This window comes from Pristiophorus japonicus, chromosome 21 (assembly GCF_044704955.1).
Source record: "Pristiophorus japonicus isolate sPriJap1 chromosome 21, sPriJap1.hap1, whole genome shotgun sequence".
Lineage (NCBI taxonomy): Eukaryota > Metazoa > Chordata > Chondrichthyes > Pristiophoridae > Pristiophorus > Pristiophorus japonicus.
Window position 1 is genome coordinate 58,551,949 of NC_091997.1, and position 25,256 is coordinate 58,577,204.

General features: G+C 49.1%; 1 protein-coding gene across 14 annotated transcripts in view; it reads left to right on the forward strand.

Annotated features, from left to right (window-relative positions):
• maptb (microtubule-associated protein tau b) overlaps positions 1 to 25,256 on the forward strand; it is a 677,874-nt gene that overhangs the window by 458,048 nt on the left and 194,570 nt on the right. For all 14 annotated transcript variants that reach the window (XM_070864827.1, XM_070864822.1, XM_070864826.1 and 11 more), the window contains 2 exons: positions 11,216 to 11,297; positions 13,756 to 13,868. In XM_070864827.1, the coding sequence (XP_070720928.1) occupies positions 11,216 to 11,297; positions 13,756 to 13,868 (195 nt within the window). The remainder of the gene's footprint in view (positions 1 to 11,215; positions 11,298 to 13,755; positions 13,869 to 25,256) is intronic.

Sequence of the window (25,256 nt, forward strand, 5' to 3'; positions counted from 1 at the left end):
GAGATTCCCAACGTGTGAGATTCCCAGTGTCCTAGTGTGAGATTCTCAGTGTGTGAGATTCCCAGTGTCCCAGTGTGTGAGATTCCCCATGAATGAGATTCCCAATGTCCCAGTGTGTGAGATTCCCAGTGTCCCAGTGTGTGAGAATCTCAGTGCACCAGTGTGTGAGAATCCCAGTGTGTGAGATTCCCAGTGTGTGAGATTCCCACTGTCCCAGTGTGTGAGATACCCAGTGTGTGTTATTCCCACTGTCCCAGTGTGTGAGATACCCAGTGTGTGAGATTCCCAGTGTCCCAGTGTGTGAGATTCCCAGTGTGTGAGATTCCTAGTGCCCCAGTTTATGAGATTCCCAGTGTGAGATTCCCAGTGCCCCAGTGTGTGAGATTCCCAGTGTCCCAGTGTTTGAGATTCCCAGTGTGTAAGATTCCCAATGTGTGACATTCCCAGTGTCCTAATGTGAGATTCCCAGTGTTTGAGATTCCCAGTGTCCCAGTGTATGAGATTCCCAGTGTCACAGCGTGTGAGATCCCCAGTGTCCCAGTGTGTGAGATTCCCAGTGCCCCAAAGTGTGAGATTCCAAGTGTGAGATTCCCAGTATCCCAGTGTGTGAGATTCCCAGTGTCCCAATATGTGAGATTCCCAGTGTCCCGGTGTGTGAGAATCCCAGTGTGTGAGATTCTCAGTGTCCCAGTGAGTGAGATTCCCAGTGTGTGAGCTTCCCAGTGTGTGAGATTCCCAGTGTCCCAATATGTGAGATTCCCAGTGTCCCAGTGTGTGAGATTCCCAATGTGTGAGATTCCCAGTGTGTGAGATTCCCACTGTCCCAGTGTGTGAGATTCCCAGTGTGAGAGATTCCCAGTGTGAGAGATTCCCAGTGTGTGAGATTCCAAGTTTCCCAGTGTATGAGATTCCCAGTGTGTGAGATTCCCAGTGTGTGAGATTCTGAGTGTGAGATTCTCAGTGTCCCAGTGTGTGAGATTCCCAGTGTGAGAGATTTTGAGTGTGTGAGATTCCTAGTGTCCCAGTGTGTGAGATTCCCAGTGTGTGAGTTTCTGAGTGTGTGAGTCTCCCAGTGTCCCAGTGGGTGAGATTCCCAGTGTGACATTCTGAATGTGTGAGATTTCCAGTGTCTCAGTGTGTGAGATTCCCGGTATGTGAGAGTCCCAGTATGAGATTCCCAGTGTCCCAGCGTGTGAGATTCCCAGTGCTCCAATGTGTGAGATTCCCAGTGTGTGAGATTCCCAGTGTGAAATTCCCAGTGTCCCAGTGTGTGGTATTCCCAGTGTCCCAGTGTGTGAGATACCCAGTTTCCCAATATGTGATATTCCCAGTGTCCCAGTGTGTGAGAATCCCACTGTGTGAGATTCCCAGTGTCCCAGCGTGTGAGAGTCCCAGTGTGTGAAATTCCCAGTGTCCCAGTGTGCGAGATTCCCAGTGTGTGAGATTACCAGTGTGTGAGATTCCCAGTGTCCCAGCATGTGAGATTCCCAGTGTGTGAGTTTCCCTGTGTGTGAGATTCCCAACGTGTGAGATTCCCAGTGTCCTAGTGTGAGATTCTCAGTGTGTGAGAGTCCCAGTGTCCCAGTGTGTGAGATTCCCCATGTATGAGATTCCCAATGTCCCAGTGTGTGAGATTCCCAGTGTCCCAGTGTGTGAGAATCTCAGTGCCCCAGTGTGTGAGAATCCCAGTGTGTGAGATTCCCAGTGTGTTAGATTCCCACTGTGCCAGTGTGTGAGATACCCAGTGTGTGAGATTCCCACTGTCCCAGTGTGTGAGATTCCCAGTGTGTGAGATTCCCAGTGTATGAGATTCCCAGTGTCCCAGTGTGTGAGATTCCAAGTGTGTGAGATTCCTAGTGCCCCAGTTTATGAGATTCCCAGTGTGAGATTCCCAGTGCCCCAGTGTGTGAGATTCCCAGTGTCCCAGTGTTTGAGATTCCCAGTGTGTAAGATTCCCAATGTGTGAGATTCCCAGTGTCCTAATGTGAGATTCCCAGTGTTTGAGATTCCCAGTGACCCAGTGTGTGAGATTCCCAGTGTCACAGCGTGTGAGATCCCCAGTGTCCCAGTGTGTGAGATTCCCAGTGCCCCAAAGTGTGAGATTCCAAGTGTGAGATTCCCAGTATCCCAGTGTGTGAGATTCCCAGTGTCCCAATATGTGAGATTCCCAGTGTCCCAGTGTGTGAGAATCCCAGTGTGTGAGATTCCCACTGTCCCAGTGTGTGAGATTCCCTGTGTGTGAGATTCCCAGTGTATGAAATTCCCAGTGTCTCAGTGTGTGAGATTCCCAGTGTGTGAGATTCCTAGTGCCCCAGTTTATGAGATTCCCAGTGTGAGATTCCCAGTGTCCCAGTGAGTGAGATTCCCAGTGTGTGAGCTTCCCAGTGTGTGAGATTCCCAGTGTCCCAATATGTGAGATTCCCAGTGTCCCAGTGTGTGAGATTCCCAGTGTGTAAGATTCCCAGTGTCCCAGTGTGTAAGATTCCCAGTGTCCCAATGTGTGAGATTCCCAGTGTGTGAGATTCCCAGTGTCCCATGTGTGAGATTCCCAGTGTGTGAGATTCCCAGTGTCCCAGTGTGTGAGATTCCCAGTGTGTAACATTCCCAGTGTGTGAGATTCCCAGTGATCCACTGTGTGAGATTCCCAGTGTGTGAGATTCCCAGTGTGTGAGATTCTGAGTGTGAGATTCTCAGTGTCCCAGTGTGTGAGATTCCCAGTGTGAGAGATTCTGAGTTTGTGAGATTCCTAGTGTCCCAGTGTGTGAGATTCCCAGTGTGTGAGTTTCTGAGTGTGTGAGTCTCCCAGTGTCCCAGTGGGTGAGATTCCCAGTGTGTGACATTCTGTGTGTGTGAGATTCCCAATGTGTGAGATTCCCAGTGTGAGATTCTCAGTGTCCCAGTGTGTGGTATTCCCAGTGTCCCAGTGTGTGAGATTCCCAGAGTCCCAATATGTGAGATTCCCAGTGTCCCAATGTGTGAGATTCCAAGTGTGAAATTCCCAGTGTCCCAGTGTGTGGTATTTCCAGTGTCCCAGTGTGTGAGATACCCAGTGTCCCAATATGTGACATTCCCAGTGTGTGAGAATCCCAGTGTGTGAGATTCCCAGTGTCCCAGCGTGTGAGAGTCCCAGTGTGTGAGATTCCCAGTGTCTCAGTGTGCGAAATTCCCAGTGTGTGAGATTCCCAGTGTATGAGATTCCCAGTGTCCCAGCGTATGAGATTCCCAGTGTGTGAGATTCCCAGTGTCTCAGTGTGCGAAATTCCCAGTGTGTGAGATTCCCAACGTGTGAGATTCCCAGTGTCCTAGTGTGAGATTCCCAGTGTGTGAGAATCCCAGAGTCCCAGTGTGTGAGATTCCCCATGTGTGAGATTCCCAATGTCCCAGTGTGTGAGATTCCCAGTGTCCCATTGTGTGAGAATCCCAGTGCCCCAGTGTGTGAGAATCCCAGTGTGTGAGATTCCCAGTGTGTGAGATTCCCAGTGTCCCAGTGTGTGAGATATCCAGTGTGTGAGATTCCCACTGTCCCAGTTTGTGAGATTCCCAGTGTGTGAGATTCCCAGTGTATGAGATTCCCAGTGTCCCAGTGTGTGAGATTCCCAGTGTGTGAGATTCCCAGTGCCCCAGTTTATAAGATTCCCAATGTGAGATTCCCAGTGCCCCAGTGAGTGAGATTCCCAGTGTCACAGCGTGTGAGATTCCCAGTGTCCCAGTGTGTGAGATTCCCAGTGTCCCAATATGTGAGATTCCCAGTGTCCCAGTGTGTGAGAATCTCAGTGCCCCAGTGTGTGAGAATCCCAGTGTGTGAGATTCCCAGTGTGTTAGATTCCCACTGTGCCAGTGTGTGAGATACCCAGTGTGTGAGATTCCCACTGTCCCAGTGTGTGAGATTCCCAGTGTGTGAGATTCCCAGTGTATGAGATTCCCAGTGTCCCAGTGTGTGAGATTCCAAGTGTGTGAGATTCCTAGTGCCCCAGTTTATGAGATTCCCAGTGTGAGATTCCCAGTGCCCCAGTGTGTGAGATTCCCAGTGTCCCAGTGTTTGAGATTCCCAGTGTGTAAGATTCCCAATGTGTGAGATTCCCAGTGTCCTAATGTGAGATTCCCAGTGTTTGAGATTCCCAGTGACCCAGTGTGTGAGATTTCCAGTGTCACAGCGTGTGAGATCCCCAGTGTCCCAGTGTGTGAGATTCCCAGTGTCCCATTGTGTGAGAATCCCAGTGCCCCAGTGTGTGAGAATCCCAGTGTGTGAGATTCCCAGTGTGTGAGATTCCCAGTGTCCCAGTGTGTGAGATATCCAGTGTGTGAGATTCCCACTGTCCCAGTTTGTGAGATTCCCAGTGTGTGAGATTCCCAGTGTATGAGATTCCCAGTGTTCCAGTGTGTGAGATTCCCAGTGTGTGAGATTCCCAGTGCCCCAGTTTATAAGATTCCCAATGTGAGATTCCCAGTGCCCCAGTGAGTGAGATTCCCAGTGTCACAGCGTGTGAGATTCCCAGTGTCCCAGTGTGTGAGATTCCCAGTGTCCCAATATGTGAGATTCCCAGTGTCCCAGAGTGTGTGAATCTCAGTGTGTGAGATTCCCAGTGTGTGAGCTTCCCAGTGTGTGAGATTCCCAGTGTCCCAATATGTGAGATTCCCAGTGTCCCAGTGTGTGAGATTCCCAGTGTCCAAGTGTGTGAGATTCCCAGTGTGTGAGATTCCCAGTGTCCCATGTGTGAGATTCCCAGTATGTGAGATTCCCAGTGTCCCAGTGTGTGAGATTCCCAGTGTGTGAGATTCCCAGTGTCCCAGTGTGTGAGATTCCCAGTGATCCAGTGTGTGAGATTCCCAGTGTGTGAGATTCCCAGTGTGTGAGATTCTGAGCGTGTGAGATTCCCAGTGGCCCAGTGTGTGAGGTTCCCAGTGTCCCAATGTGTGAGATTCCCAGTGTGTGAGATTCCCACTGTCCCAGTGTGTGAGATTCCCAGTGTGAGAGATTCCCAGTGTGTGAGATTCCCAGTGTGTGAGATTCCCAGTTTGCCAGTGTATGAGATTCCCAGTGTGTGAGATTCCCAGTGTGTGAGATTCTGAGTGTGAGATTCTCAGTGTCCCAGTGTGTGAAATTCCCAGTGTGAGAGATTCTGAGTGTGTGAGTTTCTGAGTGTGTGAGTCTCCCAGTGTCCCAGTGGGTGAGATTCCCAGTGTGACATTCTGAATGTGTGAGATTTCCAGTGTCTCAGTGTGTGAGATTCCCGGTATGTGAGAGTCCCAGTATGAGATTCCCAGTGTCCCAGCGTGTGAGATTCCCAGTGTCCCAATGTGTGAGATTCCCAGTGTGTGAGATTCCCAGTGTGACATTATCAGTGTCCCAGTGTGTGGCATTCCCAGTGTCCCAGTGTGTGGTATTCCCAGTGTCCCAGTGTGTGAGATTCCCAGAGTCCCAATATGTGAGATTCTCAGTGTCCCAATGTGTGAGATTCCAAGTGTGAAATTCCCAGTGTCCCAGTGTGTGGTATTCCCAGTGTCCCAGTGTGTGAGATACCCAGTTTCCCAATATGTGATATTCCCAGTGTCCCAGTGTGTGAGAATCCCAGTGTGTGAGATTCCCAGTGTCCCAGTGTGTGAGAGTCCCAGTGTGTGAGATTCCCAGTGTCCCAGTGTGCGAGATTCCCAATGTGTGAGATTCCCAGTGTGTGAGATTCCCAGTGTCCCAGCATGTGAGATTCCCAGTGTGTGAGTTTCCCTGTGTGTGAGATTCCCAACGTGTGAGATTCCCAGTGTCCTAGTGTGAGATTCTCAGTGTGTGAGATTCCCAGTGTCCCAGTGTGTGAGATTCCCCATGTATGAGATTCCCAATGTCCCAGTGTGTGAGATTCCCAGTGTCCCAGTGTGTGAGAATCTCAGTGCCCCAGTGTGTGAGAATCCCAGTGTGTGAGATTCCCAGTGTGTGAGATTCCCACTGTCCCAGTGTGTGAGATACCCAGTGTGTGTGATTCCCACTGTCCCAGTGTGTGAGATTCCCAGTGTGTGAGATTCCCAGTGTATGAGATTCCCAGTGTCCCAGTGTGTGAGATTCCCAGTGTGTGAGATTCCTAGTGCCCCAGTTTATGAGATTCCCAGTGTGAGATTCCCAGTGCCCCAGTGTGTGAGATTCCCAGTGTCCCAGTGTTTGAGATTCCCAGTGTGTAAGATTCCCAATGTGTGACATTCCCAGTGTCCTAATGTGAGATTCCCAGTGTTTGAGATTCCCAGTGTCCCAGTGTGTGAGATTCCCAGTGTCACAGCGTGTGAGATCCCCAGTGTCCCAGTGTGTGAGATTCCCAGTGCCCCAAAGTGTCAGATTCCAAGTGTGAGATTCCCAGTATCCCAGTGTGTGAGATTCCCAGTGTCCCAATATGTGAGATTCCCAGTGTCCCAGTGTGTGAGAATCCCAGTGTGTGAGATTCTCAGTGTCCCAGTGAGTGAGATTCCCAGTGTGTGAGCTTCCCAGTGTGTGAGATTCCCAGTGTCCCAATATGTGAGATTCTGAGTGTCCCAGTGTGTGAGATCACCAGTGTGTGAGATTCCCAGTGGCCCAGTGTGTGAGATTCCCAGTGTCCCAATGTGTGAGATTCCCAGTGTGTGAGATTCCCACTGTCCCAGTGTGTGAGATTCCCAGTGTGAGAGATTCCCAGTGTGAGAGATTCCCAGTGTGTGAGATTCCAAGTTTCCCAGTGTATGAGATTCCCAGTGTGTGAGATTCCCAGTGTGTGAGATTCTGAGTGTGAGATTCTCAGTGTCCCAGAGTGTGAGATTCCCAGTGTGAGAGATTTTGAGTGTGTGAGATTCCTAGTGTCCCAGTGTGTGAGATTCCCAGTGTGTGAGTTTCTGAGTGTGTGAGTCTCCCAGTGTCCCAGTGGGTGAGATTCCCAGTGTGACATTCTGAATGTGTGAGATTTCCAGTGTCTCAGTGTGTGAGATTCCCGGTATGTGAGAGTCCCAGTATGAGATTCCCAGTGTCCCAGCGTGTGAGATTCCTAGTGCTCCAATGTGTGAGATTCCCAGTGTGTGAGATTCCCAGTGTGAGATTATCAGTGTCCCAGTGTGTGGTATTCCCAGTATCCCAGTGTGTGGTATTCCCAGTGTCCCAGTGCGTGAGATTCCCAGAATCCCAATATGTGAGATTCCCAGTGTCCCAATGTGTGAGATTCCAAGTGTGAAATTCCCAGTGTCCCAGTGTGTGGTATTCCCAGTGTCCCAGTGTGTGAGATACCCAGTTTCCCAATATGTGATATTCCCAGTGTCCCAGTGTGTGAGAATCCCACTGTGTGAGATTCCCTGTGTCCCAGCGTGTGAGAGTCCCAGTGTGTGAGATTCCCAGTGTCCCAGTGTGCGAGATTCCCAGTGTGTGAGATTCCCAGTGTGTGAGATTCCCAGTGTCCCAGCATGTGAGATTCCCAGTGTGTGAGTTTCCCTGTGTGTGAGATTCCCAACGTGTGAGATTCCCAGTGTCCCAGTGTGTGAGATTCCCCATGTATGAGATTCCCAATGTCCCAGTGTGTGAGATTCCCAGTGTCCCAGTGTGTGAGAATCTCAGTGCCCCAGTGTGTGAGAATCCCAGTGTGTGAGATTCCCAGTGTGTTAGATTCCCACTGTGCCAGTGTGTGAGATACCCAGTGTGTGAGATTCCCACTGTCCCAGTGTGTGAGATTCCCAGTGTGTGAGATTCCCAGTGTATGAGATTCCCAGTGTCCCAGTGTGTGAGATTCCCAGTGTGTGAGATTCCTAGTGCCCCAGTTTATGAGATTCCCAGTGTGAGATTCCCAGTGCCCCAATGTGTGAGATTCCCAGTGTCCCAGTGTTTGAGATTCCCAGTGTGTAAGATTCCCAATGTATGAGATTCCCAGTGTCCTAATGTGAGATTCCCAGTGTTTGAGATTCCCAGTGACCCAGTGTGTGAGATTCCCAGTGTCACAGCGTGTGAGATCCCCAGTGTCCCAGTGTGTGAGATTCCCAGTGCCCCAAAGTGTGAGATTCCAAGTGTGAGATTCCCAGTATCCCAGTGTGTGAGATTCCCAGTGTCCCAATATGTGAGATTCCCAATGTCCCAGTGTGTGAGAATCCCAGTGTGTGAGATTCCCACTGTCCCAGTGTGTGAGATTCCCAGTGTGTGAGATTCCCAGTGTATGAGATTCCCAGTGTCCCAGTGTGTGAGATTCCCAGTGCGTGAGATTCCTAGTGCCCCAGTTTATGAGATTCCCAGTGTGAGATTCCCAGTGTCCCAGTGAGTGAGATTCCCAGTGTGTGAGGTTCCTAGTGTGTGAGATTCCCAGTGTCCCAATATGTGAGATTCCCAGTGTCCCAGTGTGTGAGATTCCCAGTGTGTAAGATTCCCAGTGTCCCAGTGTGTAAGATTCCCAGTGTCCCAATGTGTGAGATTCCCAGTGTGTGAGATTCCCAGTGTCCCATGTGTGAGATTCCCAGTGTGTGAGATTCCCAGTGTCCCAGTGTGTGAGAATCCCAGTGTGTAACATTCCCAGTGTGTGAGATTCCCAGTGATCCACTGTGTGAGATTCCCAGTGTGTGAGATTCCCAGTGTGTGAGATTCTGAGTGTGTGAGATTCCCAGTGTCCCAGTGTGTGAGATTCCCGATGTGCGAGATTCTGAGTGTGTGAGATTCGCAGTGTCCCAGTGTGTGAGGTTCCCAGTGTCCCAGTGTGTGAGATTCCCAGTGTGTGAGATTCCCAGTGTGCGAGATTCCAAGTGTATGAGATTCCCATTGTCCCAATGTGTGAGATTCCCAGTGTGTGAGATTCCCACTGTTCCAGTGTGTGAGATTCCCAATGTGTGAGATTTCCAGTGTGAGAGATTCCCAGTGTGTGAGATTCCCAGTTTCCCAGTGTATGAGATTCCCGTTGTGTGAGATTCCCAGTGTGTGAGATTCTGAGTGTGAGATTCTCAGTGTCTCAGTGTGTGAGATTCCCAGTGTGAGAGATTCTGAGTGTGTGAGATTCCTAGTGTCCCAGTGCGTGAGATTCCCAGGGTGTGAGTTTCTGAGTGTGTGTGAGATTCCCAGTGTCCCAGTGTGTGAGATTCCCGGTGTGCGAGATTCTGGGTGTGTGTGATTCACAGTGTCCCAGTGTGTGAGGTTCCCAGTGTCCCAATGTGTGAGATTCCCAGTGTATGAGATTCCCAGTGTGTGAGATTCCAAGTGTATGAGATTCCCATTGTCCCAATGTGTGAGATTCCCAGTGTGTGCGATTCCCACTGTCCCAATGTGTGAGATTCCCAATGTGTGAGATTCCCAGTGTGTGAGATTCCCAGTGTGTGAGATTCTGAGTGTGAGATTCTCAGTGTCCCAGTGTGTGAGATTGTCAGTGTGAGAGATTCTGAGTGTGTGAGATTCCTAGTGTCCCAGCGTGTGAGATTCCCAGTGTGTGAGTTTCTGAGTGTGTGAGTCTCCCAGTGTCCCAGTGGGTGAGATTCCCAGTGTGTGACATTCTGAGTGTGTGAGATTTCCAGTGTCTCAGTGTGTGAGATTCCCGGTATGTGAGATTCCCAGTTTGAGATTCCCAGTGTCCCAGCGTGTGAGATTCCCAGTGTCCCAATGTTTATGATTCCCAGTGTGTGAGATTCCCAGTGTGAGATTCTCAGTGTCCCAGTGTGTGGTATTCCCAGTGTCCTAGTGTGTGAGATTCCCAGAGTCCCAATATGTGAGATTCCCAGTGTCCCAATGTGTGAGATTCCAAGTGTGAAATTCCCAGTGTCCCAGTGTGTGGTATTCCCAGTGTCCCAGTGTGTGAGATACCCAGTGTCCCAATATGTGAGATTACCAGTGTCCCAGTGTGTGAAAATCCTAGTGTGTGAGATTCCCAGTGTCCCAGTGTGTAAGATTCCCAGTGTGTGAGATTCCCAGTGTGTGAGATTCCCAGTGTCCCAGTGTGTAAGATTCCCAGTGTGTGAGATTCCCAGTGTGTGAGATTCCCAGTGTCCCAGCGTGTGAAATTTCCAGTGTGTGAGTTTCCCTGTGTGTGAGATTCCCAACTTGTGAGATTCCCAGTGTCCTAGTGTGAGATTCCCAGTGTGTGAGATTCCCAGTGTCCCAGTGAGTGAGATTCCCCATGTGTGAGATTCCCAGTGTCTCAGTATGTGAGAATCCCAGTGCCCCAGTGTGTGAGAATCCCAGTGTGTGCGATTTCCAATGTGTGAGATTCCCAGTGTCCCAGTGTGTGAGATACCCAGTGTGTGAGATTCCCACTGTCCCAGTGTGTGAGATTCCCAGTGTGTGAGATTCCCAGTGTCCCGGTGTGTGAGATTCCCAGTGTGTGAGATTCCCAGTGTGAGATTCCCAATGCCCCAGTTTATGAGATTCCCAGTGTGAGATTCCCAGTGCCCCAGTGTATGAGATTCCCAGTGTCCCAGTGTTTGAGATTCCCAGTGTGTGAGATTCCCAACGTGTGAGATTCCCAGTGTCCTAATGTGAGATTCCCACTGTTTGAGATTCCCAGTGTCCCAGTGTGTGAGATTCCCAGTGTCACAGCGTGTGAGATCTCCAGTGTCCCAGTGTGTAATTCCCACTGTCCCAATGTGTGAGATTCCAAGTGTGAGATTCCCAGTATCCCAGTGTGTGAGATTCCCAGTGTCCCAATATGTGAGATTCCCAGTGTCCCAATGTGTGAGAATCCCAGTGTGTGAGATTCTCAGTGTCCCAGTGTGCGTGATTCCCAGTGTGTGAGATTCCCAGTGTCCCAGCGTGTGAGATTCCCAGTGTGTGAGATTCCCGGTGTCCCATTGTGTGAGATTCGCAGTGTCTCAGTGTTTAAGATTCCCAGTGTGTGAGATTCCCAATGTGTGAGATTCCCAGTGTCCTAGTGTGAGATTCCCAGTGTATGAGATTCCCAGTGTCCCAGTGTGTGAGATTCCCGTGTATGAGATTCCAAATGTCCCAGCGTGTGAGATTCCCAGTGTCCCAGTGTGTGAGATTCCCAGTGTGTGAGATTCCCTGTGTTGCAGTTTGTGAGATTCCCAGTGTGTTAGATTCCCAGTGTCCCAGTGTGTGAGATTCCCAGTGTCCCAGTGTGTGAGAATCCCAGTGTGTGAGATTCCTAGTGTCCCAGTGTGAGATTCCCAGTGTGTGAGATTCCCAGTGTGTGAGATTCCCAGTGTGTGAGATTCCACAGAGCCGTTATGAGACATATATGAACTCCATGTGCTCCTCTGATTATCAGCTGTTCAATTTTTTTGAAAATAAATTCAGGTACAAATTTTGAACAAGAAGATCGATCTGAGTCACGTAGCCTCAAAGTGTGGATCCAAGGACAACATCCGTCACAGACCAGGTAAATCTTTGAGAGAGAGGCCATCACATCTTAGAGAGAGAGAGAGTAGTTACATCTTAGAGCGAGAGTGAGAGAGCACAATTACATCTTAGAGAGAGAAACATAGAAACATAGACATTTACAGCGCAGAAGGAGGCCATTTTTGCTCATCGTGTCCGCGCCGGCCGACAAAGAGCCGCACGGCCCTCGGTCAGCAGCCCTAAAGGTTACATATAAACCTATGAACAATGACGGAAAGGCAAAGAGCACCCAGCCCAACCAGACCGCCCCACATCACTCCAACACCCCTTATACCAAAAACATCTACACTCCATCCCAACTGGAGCCCTGTGATCTCCTGGGCGAGAACAGTTACATCTTAGAGAGAGAGAGAGAAAGAGTACACAGTTACATTTAGGGAGAGAGGGAGGACAGTTACGTAAGAACAGAAGAAATAGGAGTAGGCCATTCAGCCCCTCGAGCCTGCTCCGCCATTCAATAAGATCGTGGCTGATCTGATCATGGACTCAGCTCCATTTCATTGCCCACTCCCCATAACCCTTTACTTCCTTATCGCTCAAAAATCTGTCTATCTCCGCCTTAAATATATTCAATGACCCAGCCCCCTCAGCTCTCTGGGGCAAAGAATTCCACAGATTTACAACCCTCTGAGAGAAGAAATTCCTTCTCAACTGTTTTAAATGGGCGGCCCCTTATTCTGAGACTATGCCCCCGAGTTCTAGTTTCCCCTATGAGTGGAAGTATCCTCACTGCATCCACCTTGTCGAGGCCCCTCATTATCTTATATATTTAGTTAAGTTCACATTTACATCTTAGAGAGAGAGCATACAGTTACATCTTACAGAGAGAGTGGACAGTTACATTTTAGAGGTGGAGAACATACATCTTAGAGAGAGAGCGTACAGTTACATCTTACAGAGAGCAAGGACAGTTACATCATAGAGCATAGATTTATATCTTAGAGAGAGAGAGAGAGCTCAGTTACATCTTAACGAGAGAGAGTATAGTTACATCTTAGAGAGAGTGCGCACAGTTATATCTTAGAGAGAGTGAGGGCGGTTATATCTTAGAGAGAGAACGTAGATTTACATTAGAGAGTAAGAACTGTGTTACAACTTAAAGAGATAGAGCCTAGTTACATCTTAGAGAGAGCATAGTTACATCTGAGAGAGAGAGAGAGAGAGCACAGTTGCATCTTCGAAAGAAAGCGTACAGTTACATTTTAGAGAGTGAGATGACAGTTAGATCTTAGAGTGAGAGAGGACAGTTACATCGTAAAGAGAGAGAGCATAGTTACATCTTAGAGAGCACAGTTACATCTTAGAGAGAGAGAGAGCATTGTTACATCAGAGAGAGATAGAGGACAGTTACATCTTAGAGAGAGAGTATTGTTACATCTTAGAGCGAGAAAGAGCACAGTTACATCTTAGAGAAAGGGGACAGTTACATCTGAGAGAGAGATAGAAGACAGTTGCATCTTAGATAAGGAGAGTACAGTTACATCTTTGAGAGAGAGAGAGCATTCAGTTGCATCTTAGAGCGAGAGAAAGAGAGAGAGGTTACATCTTAGAGAAAGAGTACAGTTACATCTTAGAGAGGGAGAGAGAGGGCAGTCACATCTTAGAGAGTGAGGACAGTTACAGCTTAGAGTGAGGGAGAACACATACATCTTAGAGAGAGTACTGTTACATCTTAGAGAAAGAGAAGGCAGTCATATCTTGGAGAGGGAGAGAGCAGACTCATCTTATAGAGAGATTACATTTACATCTTTGAGAGAGGACAATTAAATCTTAGAATGAGAGAGCACATTTACATCTTAGCGGGAGGGAGAGCAGTGTTACATCTTAAAGTGCGAGAGAGAGAGATTACAGTTAAATCTTAAAGCGAGGGAGAGTATACCGTTACAACTTAGGAAGGATGGCATCACATCTTAGCGAGGGGGTACAGTTACATCTTAGAGAGAGAGAGAGACCACAGTCACATCTTAAAGAGAGAGAGTAGAGTTACATTTTAGGAAAAGAGGACAGTCACATCTTAGAGTGAGGGAGAACACTTACATCTTTTAGAAATAGATCACAATTACATATTAGAGAGAGAGCGAGAACCCAGTGTTCCATCTCAGACAGAGAGAACATTGACATCAATTCTGGGCTTGTTGTGTAGATGGGCTCAATCGCACAATGTTCTGAACCAAGCTGACAAATACAGATTGAAATGCTGATTTGTGGCTGATTGGAATGTGATTAGGCAGAAAGACTGAGGAGTGGAGGTAGAGAGAGGGTGTGAGTGGAGCTGGTCAGGTAGTATGATTACAGCTAGTCTTTGCAGAGTTAGTCTGGGGCTCCTTGGGACCCACTGGAACAGAGGAATAAATAAATGTTGAAAAATGAGTAACACTGAAATGTGAAGATTGCACAGACTGACTGATTGCACACTGTCTGAACCTCTTCCCCAACAGGTGGTGGCAATGTGGAGATCAAATCACAGAAAGTGGATTTTAAGGACAAGGCTCAGTCCAAGATTGGCTCGATGGACAACATCACCCACACACCAGGAGGGGGTGCGAAGAAGGTGACCCTATCACAGAGATTCGGAGACACAGGGGCAAATAGAAATAAGCAAAGGGAAAATATAATATTATATAGCGCCTTTCGCACAGCAGCCAAATTATGCAAAGAAATTCCTACAAGCAGCAATGTGACCATGCTCATTGGCCAGGACACTAGGGAGACTGCGCCTGCTCTTCTTCGCATTGTGCTGCTGGATTTATTATTGCACCAGATTGCCAGCCTCAATGATGAGCTCGAGAGTCTGGGGTGGCACTTGAACATGCAATCTCCACATTGGTTCAAGTTATAGCGACGGATGCAGGATACAGGGACAGGTGCAAGCAACAGGGACAGGTGCAAGATACAGAGACAGGTGCAGGATACAGGGACAGGTGCAGGATACAGGGACAGGTGGAAGATACATGGACAGGTGCAGGATACAGGGACAGGTGGAAGATGCAGGGTTAGGTGGAAGATACAGGGACAGGTGGAAGATACAGAGACAGGTGCAGGATACAGGGACAGGTGAAAGATACAGGGACAGGTGCAAGATACAGAGACAGGTGAAGTATACAGGGACAGGTGCAGGATACAGGAACAGGTGGAAGATACATGGACAGGTGCAGGATACAGGGACAGGTGGAAGATGCAGGGTTAGGTGGAAGATACAGGGACAGGTGGAAGATACAGGGACAGGTGGAAGATACAGGGACAGGTGAAAGATACAGGGACAGGTGAACGATACAGGGACAGGTGAAAGATACAGGGACAGGTGAAAGATACAGGGACAGGTGGGAGATACAGGGATAGGTGGAGGATACAGGGACAGGTGAAAGATACAGGGACAGGTGGAGGATACAGGGACAGGTGAAAGATACAGGGACAGGTGGAAAATACAGGGAAAGGTGAAAGATACAGGGGCAGGTGCAGGATACAGGGGCAGGTGCAGGATACAGGGACAGGTGCAGGATACAGGGACAGGTGCATGATACAGGGAAAGGTGGAAGATACAGGGACAGGTGGAAGATACAGGGACAGGTGCAGGATACAGGGACAGGTGAAACATACATGGACAGGTGGAAGATAAAGGGACAGTTGGAAGATACAGGGACAGGTGGAGGATACAGGGACAGGTGAAGGATACAGGGACAGGTGGAAAATACAGGGACAGGTGAAAGATACAGGGACAGGTGAACGATACAGGGACAGGTGGAAGATACAGGGACAGGTGCAGGATACAGGGACAGGTGGAAGATACAGGGACAGGTGCAGGATACAGGGACAGCTGAAAGATACAGGGACAGGTGCAGGAGACAGGGACAGATGGAAGATACAGGGACAGGTGGAAGATACAGGGACAGGTGAAAGATACAGGGACAGGTGGAGGATACAGGGACAGCTGGAGGATACAGGGACAGGTGAAAGATACAGGGAAAGATGGAGGATACAGGGACAGGGGAGGATGCAGGGACAGGTGGAGGATACAGGGACAGGTGAAAGATACAGGGACAGGTGGAGGATACAGGGACAGGTGAAAGATACAGGGACAGGTGGAAAATACAGGGAAAGGTGAAAGATACAGGGACAGGTGCAGGATACAGGGACAGGTGCAGGATAAAGGGATAGGTGGAAGATACAGGGACAGGTGAAAGATACGGGGGCAGGTGCAGAATAAAGGGACAGGTGGAAGATACAGGGACAGGTGAATGATACAGGGACAGGTGGAAGATACAGGGACAGGTGAAAGATACAGGGACAGGTGCAGGATACAGGGACAGGTGCAGGATAGAGGACAGGTGGAAGATACAGGGACAGGTGGGAAATACAGGAACAGGTGAAAGATACAAGGACAGGTGAAGGATACAGGGACATGTGCATGATACAGGGACAGGTGCAAGATGCATAGACAGGTGGAAGATACAGGGACAGGTGGAAAATACAGGGACAGGTGAAAGATACAGGGACAGGTGCAGGATACAGGGACAGGTGCAAGATACAGGGACAGGTGGAAGATACAGGGACAGGTGGAAGATGCAGGGACAGGTGCAGGATACAGGGACAGGTGCATGATACAGGGAAAGGTGGAAGGTACAGGGACAGGTGGAAGATACAGGGACAGGTGCAGGATATAGGGACAGGTGAAAGATACATGGACAGGTGGAAGATACAGGGACAGGTGGAGGATACAGGGACAGGTGAAGGATACAGGAACAGGTGGAAGATACAGGGACAGGTGAAAGATACAGGGAAAGGTGGAAGATACAGGGACAGGGGAGGATACAGGGACAGGTGGAGGATACAGGGGCAGGTGAACGATACAGGGACAGGTGGAAGATACAGGGACAGGTGCAGGATACAGGGACAGGTGGAAGATACAGGGACAGGTGCAGGATACAGGGACAGCTGAAAGATACAGGGACAGGTGCAGGAGACAGGGACAGATGGAAGATACAGGGACAGATGGAAGATACAGGGACAGGTGAAAGATACAGGGACAGGTGGAAGATACAGGGACAGGTGGAAGATACAGGGACAGGTGCAGGATATAGGGACAGGTGAAAGATACATGGACAGGTGGAAGATACAGGGACAGGTGAAAGATACAGGGACAGGTGGAGGATACAGGGACAGCTGGAGGATACAGGGACAGGTGAAAGATACAGGGACAGGTGGAAAATACAGGGAAAGGTGAAAGATACAGGGACAGGTGCAGGATACAGGGACAGGTGCAGGATAAAGGGATAGCTGGAAGATACAGGGACAGGTGAAAGATACGGGGACAGGTGCAGAATAAAGGGACAGGTGGAAGATACAGGGACAGGTGAAAGATACAGGGACAGGTGGAAGATACAGGGACAGGTGAAAGATACAGGGACAGGTGCAGGATACAGGGACAGGTGCAGGATAGAGGACAGGTGGAAGATACAGGGACAGGTGGGAAATACAGGAACAGGTGAAAGATACAAGGACAGGTGAAGGATACAGGGACATGTGCATGATACAGGGACAGGTGCAAGATACATAGACAGGTGGAAGATACAGGGACAGGTGGAAAATACAGGGACAGGTGAAAGATACAGGGACGGTTGCAGGATACAGGGACAGGTGCAAGATACAGGGACAGGTGGAAGATACAGGGACAGGTGGAAGATGGAGGGACAGGTGAAAGATACAGGGACAGGTGGAAGATACAGGGACAGGTGGAAGATACAGGGACAGGTGGAAGATACAGGGGCAGAGGCAGGATACAGGGACAGGTGCAGGATACAGGGACAGGTGCATGATACAGGGAAAGGTGGAAGATGCAGGGACAGGTGGACGATACAGGGACAGGTGCAGGATATAGAGACAGGTGAAAGATACATGGACAGCTGGAAGATACAGGGACAGGTGGAGGATACAGGGACAGGTGAAGGATACAGGAACAGGTGGAAGATACAGGGACAGGTGAAAGATACAGGGACAGGTGAAAGATACAGGGACAGGTGGAAGATACAGGTGCAGGATACAGGGACAGGTGAAAGATACAGGGACAGGTGCAGGATACAGGGACAGTTGCAGGAGACAGGGGCAGATGGAAGATACAGGGACAGATGGAAGATACAGGGAGAGTTGGAGGATACAGGGACAGCTGGAGGATACAGGGACAGGTGCAAGATACAGGGAAAGGTGGAGGATACAGGGACAGGTGGAGGATACAGGGCAGGTGGAAGATACAGGGACAGGTGGAGGATACAGGGACAGGTGAAAGATACAGGGACAGGTGGAGGATCCAGGGACATGTGAAATATAAAGGGACAGGTAGAAAATACAGGGAAAGGTGAAAGATACAGGGACAGGTGCAGGATACAGGGACAGGTGCAGGATAAAGGGATAGGTGGAAGATACAGGGACAGGTGAAAGATACGGGGACAGGTGCAGAATAAAGGGACAGGTGGAAGATACAGGGACAGGTGAAAGATACAGGGACAGGTGGAAGATACAGGGACAGGTGCAGGATAGAGGACAGGTGGAAGATACAGGGACAGGTGGGAAATACAGGTACAGGTGAAAGATACAAGGACAGGTGAAGGATACAGGGACATGTGCATGATAAAGGGACAGGTGCAAGATACATAGACATGTGGAAGATACAGGGACAGGTGGAAAATACAGGGACAGGTGAAAGATACAGGGACAGGTGCAGGATACAGGGACAGGTGCAAGATACAGGGACAGGTGCAAGATACAGGGACAGGTGCAAGATACAGGGACAGGTGGAGGTTACAGGGACAGGTGCAGGAGACAGGGACAGGTGGAAGATACAGGGACATGGGAAAGACACAGGGACAGGTGGGGGATAGAGGGACAGGTGAAAGATACAGGGTCAGGTGGAGGTTACTGGGACAGGTGCAGGATACAGGGACAGGTGGAAGATACAGGGACAGTTACAGGATACAGGGACAGGTGCAGGATACAGGGACAGGTGAAAGATACAGGGACAGGTACAGGATACAGGGACAGGTGCAGGATACAGGGACAGGTGAAAGATACAGGGACAGGTGGAGGATACAGGGACAGGTGAAAGATACAGGGACAGGTGGAAAATACAGGGAAAGGTGAAAGATACAGTGACAGGTGCAGGATACAGGGAAAGGTGCAGGATAAAGGGAGAGGTGGAAGATACACGGACAGGTGGAGGATACAGGGACAGGTGGAAGATACAGGGACAGGTGGAGGATACAGGGACAGGTGAAATATAAAGCGACAGGTAGAAAATACAGGGAAAGGTGAAAGATACAGGGACAGGTGCAGGATACAGGGACAGGTGCAGGATAAAGTGATAGGTGGAAGGCACAGGGACAGGTGAAAGATACGGGGACAGGTGCAGAATAAAGGGACAGGTGGAAGATACAGGGACAGGTGAAAGATACAGGGACAGGTGGAAGATACAGGGACAGGTGAAAGATACAAGTACAGGTGCAGGATAGAGGACAGGTGGAACGTACAGGGACAGGTGGGAAATACAGGGACAGGTGAAAGATACAAGGACAGGTGAAGTATACAGGGACATGTGCATGATAAAGGGACAGGTGCAAGATACATAGACATGTGGAAGATACAGGGACAGGTGGAAAATACAGGGACAGGTGAAAGATACAGGGACAGGTGCAGGATACAGGGACAGGTGCAAGATACAGGGACAGGTGCAAGATACAGGGACAGGTGCAGGATACAGGGACAGGTGGAAGATACAGGGACAGGTGGAGGATACAGGGACTGGCGCAGGATACAGAGACAGGTGGAAGATACAGGGGCAGGTGAAAGATACAGGGACAGGTGGAAGATGCAGGGTTAGGTGGAAGATACAGGGACAGGTGGAAGATACAGGGACAGGTGAAAGATACACGGACAGGTGAACGATACAGGGACAGGAGAAAGATACAGGGACAGGTGGAAAATACAGGGACAGGTGGAAAATACAGGGACAGGTGAAAGATACAGGGACAGGTGCAGGATACAGGGACATGTGGAAGATACAGGGACAGTTACAGGATACAGGGACAGGTGCAGGATACAGGGACAGGTGAAAAATACAGGGACAGGTGAAAGATACAGGGACAGGTGAAAGATACAGGGACAGGTGGAAAATACAGGGACAGGTGAAAGATACAGGGACAGGTGCAGGATACAGGGACAGGTGGAAGATACAGGGACAGTTACAGGATACAGGGACAGGTGGAGGATACAGGGACAGGTGAAAAATACAGGGACAGGTACAGGATACAGGGACAGGTGCAGGATACAGGAACAGGTGGAAGATACATGGACAGGTGCAGGATACAGGGACAGGTGGAAGATGCAGGGTTAGGTGGAAGATACAGGGACAGGTGGAAGATACAGGGACAGGTGGAAGATACAGGGACAGGTGAAAGATACAGGGACAGGTGAAAGATACAGGGACAGGTGAACGATACAGGGACAGGTGAAAGATACAGGGACAGGTGCAGGATACAGGGACAGGTGAAAGATACATGGACAGGTGCAGGATACAGGGACAGGTGGAAGATGCAGGGTTAGGTGGAAGATACAGGGGCAGGTGGAAGATACAGGGGCAGTTGCAGGATACAGGGACAGGTGCAGGATACAGGGACAGCTGCATGATACAGGGAAAGGTGGAAGATACAGGGACAGGTGGAAGATACAGGGACAGGTGCAGAATACAGGGACAGGTGAAAGATACATGGACAGGTGGAAGATAAAGGGACAGGTGGAAGATGCAGGGACAGGTGGAGGATACAGGGACAGGTGACGGATACAGGGACACGTGGAAGATACAGGGACAGGTGAAAGATACAGGGACAGGTGAATGATACAGGGACAGGTGGAAGATACAGGGACAGGTGCAGGATACAGGGACAGGTGGAAGATACAGGGACAAGTGCAGGATACAGGGACAGCTGAAAGATACAGGGACAGGTGCAGGAGACAGGGACAGATAAAAAAAAACATAGAAAATAGGTGCAGGAGCAGGCCATTCAGCCCTTCTAGCCTGCACCGCCATTCAACGAGTTCATGGCTGAACATGAAACTTCAGTACCCACTTCCTGCTTTCACGCCATACCCCTTGATCCCCCGAGTAGTAAGGACTTCATCTAACTCCCTTTTGAATATATTTAGTGAATTGGCCTCAACTACTTCCTGTGGTAGAGAATTCCACAGGTTTACCACTCTCTGGGTGAAGAAGTTTCTCCTTATCTCGGTCCTAAATGGCTTACCCCTTATTCTTAGACTGTGACCCCTGGTTCTGGACTTCCCCAACATTGGGAACATTCTTCCTGCATCCAACCTGTCCAAACCCGTCAGAATTTTAAACGTTTCTATGAGGTCCCCTCTCACTCTTCTGAACTCCAGTGAATACAAGCCCAGTTGATTCAGTCTTTCTTGATAGGTCAGTCCCACCATCCCGGGAATCAGTCTGGTGAATCTTCGCTGCACTCCCTCAACAGCAAGTATGTCCTTCCTCAAGTTAGGAGACCAAAACTGTACACAATACTCCAGGTGTGGCCTCACCAAGGCCCTGTACAACTGTAGCAACACCTCCCTGCCCCTGTACTCAAATCCCCTCGCTATGAAGGCCAACATGCCATTTGCTTTCTTAACCGCCTGCTGTACCTGCATGCCAACCTTCAATGACTGATGTACCATGACACCCAGGTCTCGTTGCACCTTCCCTTTTCCTAATCTGTCACCATTCAGATAATAGTCTGTCTCTCTGTTTTTACCACCAAAGTGGATAACCTCACATTTATCCACATTATACTTCATCTGCCACGCATTTGCCCACTCACCTAACCTATCCAAGTCACTCTGTAGCCTCATAGCATCCTCCTCGCAGCTCACACTGCCACCCAACTTAGTGTCATCCGCAAATTTGGAGATACTACATTTAATCCCTTCGTCTAAATCATTAATGTATAATGTAAACAGCTGGGGCCCCAGCACAGAACCCTGCGGTACCCCACTAGTCACTGCCGGCCATTCCGAAAAGTACCCATTTACTCCTACTCTTTGCTTCCTGTCTGACAACCAGTTCTCAATCCACGTCAGCACACTACCCCCAATCCCATGTGCTTTAACTTTGCACATTAATCTCCTGTGTGGGACCTTGTCGAAAGCCTTCTGAAAGTCCAAATATACCACATCAACTGGTACTCCTTTGTCCACTTTATTGGAAACATCCTCAAAAAATTCCAGAAGATTTGTCAAGCATGATCTCCCTTTTACAAATCCATGCTGACTTGGACCTATCATGTCACCATTTTCCAAATGCGCTGCTATGACATCCTTAATAATTGATTCCATCATTTTACCCACTACTGAGGTCAGGCTGACCGGTCTATAATTCCCTGCTTTCTCTCTCCCTCCTTTTTTAAAAAGTGGGGTTACATTGGCTACCCTCCACTCGATAGGAACTGATCCAGAGTCAATGGAATGTTGGAAAATGACTGTCAATGCATCCGCTATTTCCAAGGCCACCTCCTTAAGTACTCTGGGATGCAGTCCATCAGGCCCTGGGGATTTATCGGCCTTCAATCCCATCAATTTCCCCAACACAATTTCCCGACTAATAAAGATTTCCCTCAGTTCCTCCTCCTTAATAGACCCTCTGACCACTTTTATATCCGGAAGGTTGTTTGTGTCCTCCTTGGTGAATACTGAACCAAAGTACTTGTTCAATTGGTCTGCCATTTCTTTGTTCCCCGTTATGACTTCCCCTGATTCTGACTGCAGGGGACCTACGTTTGTCTTTACTAACCTCTTTCTCTTTACATACCTATAGAAACTTTTGCAATCCGCCTTAATGTTCCCTGCAAGCTTCTTCTCGTACTCCATTTTCCCTACCCTAATCAAACCCTTTGTCCTCCTCTGCTGAGTTCTAAATTTCTCCCAGTCCCCAGGTTCGCTGCTATTTCTGGCCAATTTGTATGCCACTTCCTTGGCTTTAATACTATCCCTGATTTCCCTAGATAGCCACGGTTGAGCCACCTTCCCTTTTTTATTTTTACGCCAGACAGGAATGTACAATTGTTGTAATTCATCCATGCGTTCTCTAAATGTCTGCCATTGCCCATCCACAGTCAACCCCTTAAGTATCATTAGCCAATCTATCTTAGCCAATTCATGCCTCATACCTTCAAAGTTACCCTTCTTTAAGTTCTGGACCATGGTCTCTGAATTTACTGTTTCATTCTCCATCCTAATGCAGAATTCCACCATATTATCGTCACTCTTCCCCAAGGGGCCTCGCACAATGAGATTGCTAATTAATCCTCTCTCATTACACAACACCCAGTCTAAGATGGCCTCCCCCCTAGTTGGTTCCTCGACATATTGGTCTAGAAAACCATCCCTTATGCATTCCAGGAAATCCTCCTCCACCGTATTGCTTCCAGTTTGGCTAGCCCAATCTATGTGCATATTAAAGTCACCCATTATAACTGCTGCACCTTTATTGCATGCACTCCTAATTTCCTGTTTGATGCCCTCCCCAACATCACTACTACTGTTTGGAGGTCTGTACACAACTCCCACTAACGATTTTTGCCCTTTAGTGTTCTGCAGCTCTACCCATATAGATTCCACATCATCCAAGCTAATGTCTTTCCTAACTATTGCATTAATCTCCTCTTTAACCAGCAATGCTACCCCACCTCCTTTTCCTTTTATTCTATCCTTCCTGAATGTTGAATACCCCTGGATGTTGAGTTCCCAGCCCTGATCATCCTGGAGCCACGTCTCCGTAATCCCAATCACATCATATTTGTTAACATCTATTTGCACAATTAATTCATCCACCTTATTGCGGATACTCCTTGCATTAAGACACAAAGCCTTCAGGCTTGTTTTTTTAACACCCTTTGTCCTTTTAGAATTTTGCTGTACAGTGGCCCTTTTTGTTCTTTGCCTTGGGTTTCTCTGCCCTCCACTTTTCCTCATCTCCTTTCTGTCTTTTGCTTTTGCCTCTTTTTTGTCTCCCTCTGTCTCCCTGTATAGGTTCCCATCCCCCTGCAATATTAGTTTAACTCCTCCCCAACAGCACTAGCAAACACTCCCCCTAGGACATTGGTTCCGGACCTGCCCAGGTGCAGACCGTCCGGTTTGTACTGGTCCCACCTCCCCCAGAACCGGTTCCAATGCCCCAAGAATTTGAATCCCTCCCTGCTGCACCACTGCTCAAGCCATGTATTCATCTGCGCTATCCTGCGATTCCTACTCTGACGAGCACGTGGCACTGGTAGCAATCCCGAGATTACTACTTTTGAGGTCCTACTTTTTAATTTAGCTCCTAGCTCCTTAAATTCTTTTCGTAGGACCTCATCCCTTTTTTTACCTATGTCGGATACAGGGACAGATGGAAGATACAGGGACAGGTGAAAGATACAGGGACAGGTGGAGGATACAGGGACAGGGGGAGGATACAGGGACAGGTGGAGGATACAGGGACAGGTGGAGGATACAGGGACAGGTGAAAGATACAGGGACAGGTGGAAAATACAGGGAAAGGTGAAAGATACAGGGACAGGTGCAGGATACAGGGACAGGTCCAGGATAAAGGGATAGCTGGAAGACACAGGGACAGGTGAAAGATACGGGGACAGGGGCAGAATAAAGGGACAGGTGGAAGATACAGGGACAGGTGAAAGATACAGGGACAGGTGGAAGATACAGGGACAGGTGAAAGATACAGGGACAGGTGCAGAATACAGGGACAGGTGCAGGATAGAGGACAGGTGGAAGATACAGGGAGAGGTGGGAAATAAAGGGACAGGTGAAAGATACAAGGACAGGTGAAGGATACAGGGACATGTGCATGATACAGGGACAGGTGCAAGATACATAGACAGCTGGAAGATACAGGGACAGGTGGAAAATACAGGGACAGGTGAAAGATACAGGGACAGGTGCAGGATGCAGGGACAGGTGCAGGATACAGGGACAGGTGGAAGATACAGGGACAGGTTGAAGATACAGGGACAGGTGAAAGATACAGGGACAGGTGGAAGATACAGGGACAGGTGGAAGATACAGGGGCAGGTGCAGGATACAGGGGCAGGTGAAAGATACAGGGACAGGTGCAGGATACAGGGACAGGTGCAGGATACAGGGACATGTGCAGGATACAGGGACACGTGAAACATACAGGACAGGTGGAAGATACAGGGACAGGTGGAAGATAGAGGGACAGGTGAAAGATACAGGGACAGGTGGAGGTTACAGGGACAGGTGCTGGAGACAGGGACAGGTGGAAGATACAAGGACATGTGAAAGACACAGGGACAGGTGGAGGATACAGGGACAGGTGAAAGATACAGGGTCAGGTGGAGGTTACTGGGACAGGTGCAGGATACAGGGACAGGTGGAAGATACAGGGACAGTTACAGGATACAGGGACAGGTGCAGGATACAGGGACAGGTGAAAGATACAGGGACACGTACAGGATACAGGGACAGGTTCAGGATACAGGGACAGGTGAAAGATACAGGGACAGGTGGAGGATACAGGGACAGCTGGAGGATACAAGGACAGGTGAAAGATACAGGGAAAGGTGGAGGAGACAGGGACAGGTGCAGGATACAGGGCAGGTGGAAGATACAGGAACAGGTGGAGGATACAGGGACAGGTGAAAGATACAGGGACAGGTGGAGGATACAGGGACAGGTGAAAGATAAAGGGACAGGTAGAAAATACAGGGAAAGGTGAAAGATACAGGGACAGGTGCAGGATACAGGGACAGCTGCAGGATAAAGGAATAGGTGGAAGATACAGGGACAGGTGAAAGATACGGGGACAGGTGCAGAATAAAGGGACAGGTGGAAGATACAGGGACAGGTGAAAGATACAGGGACAGGTGGAAGATACAGGGAC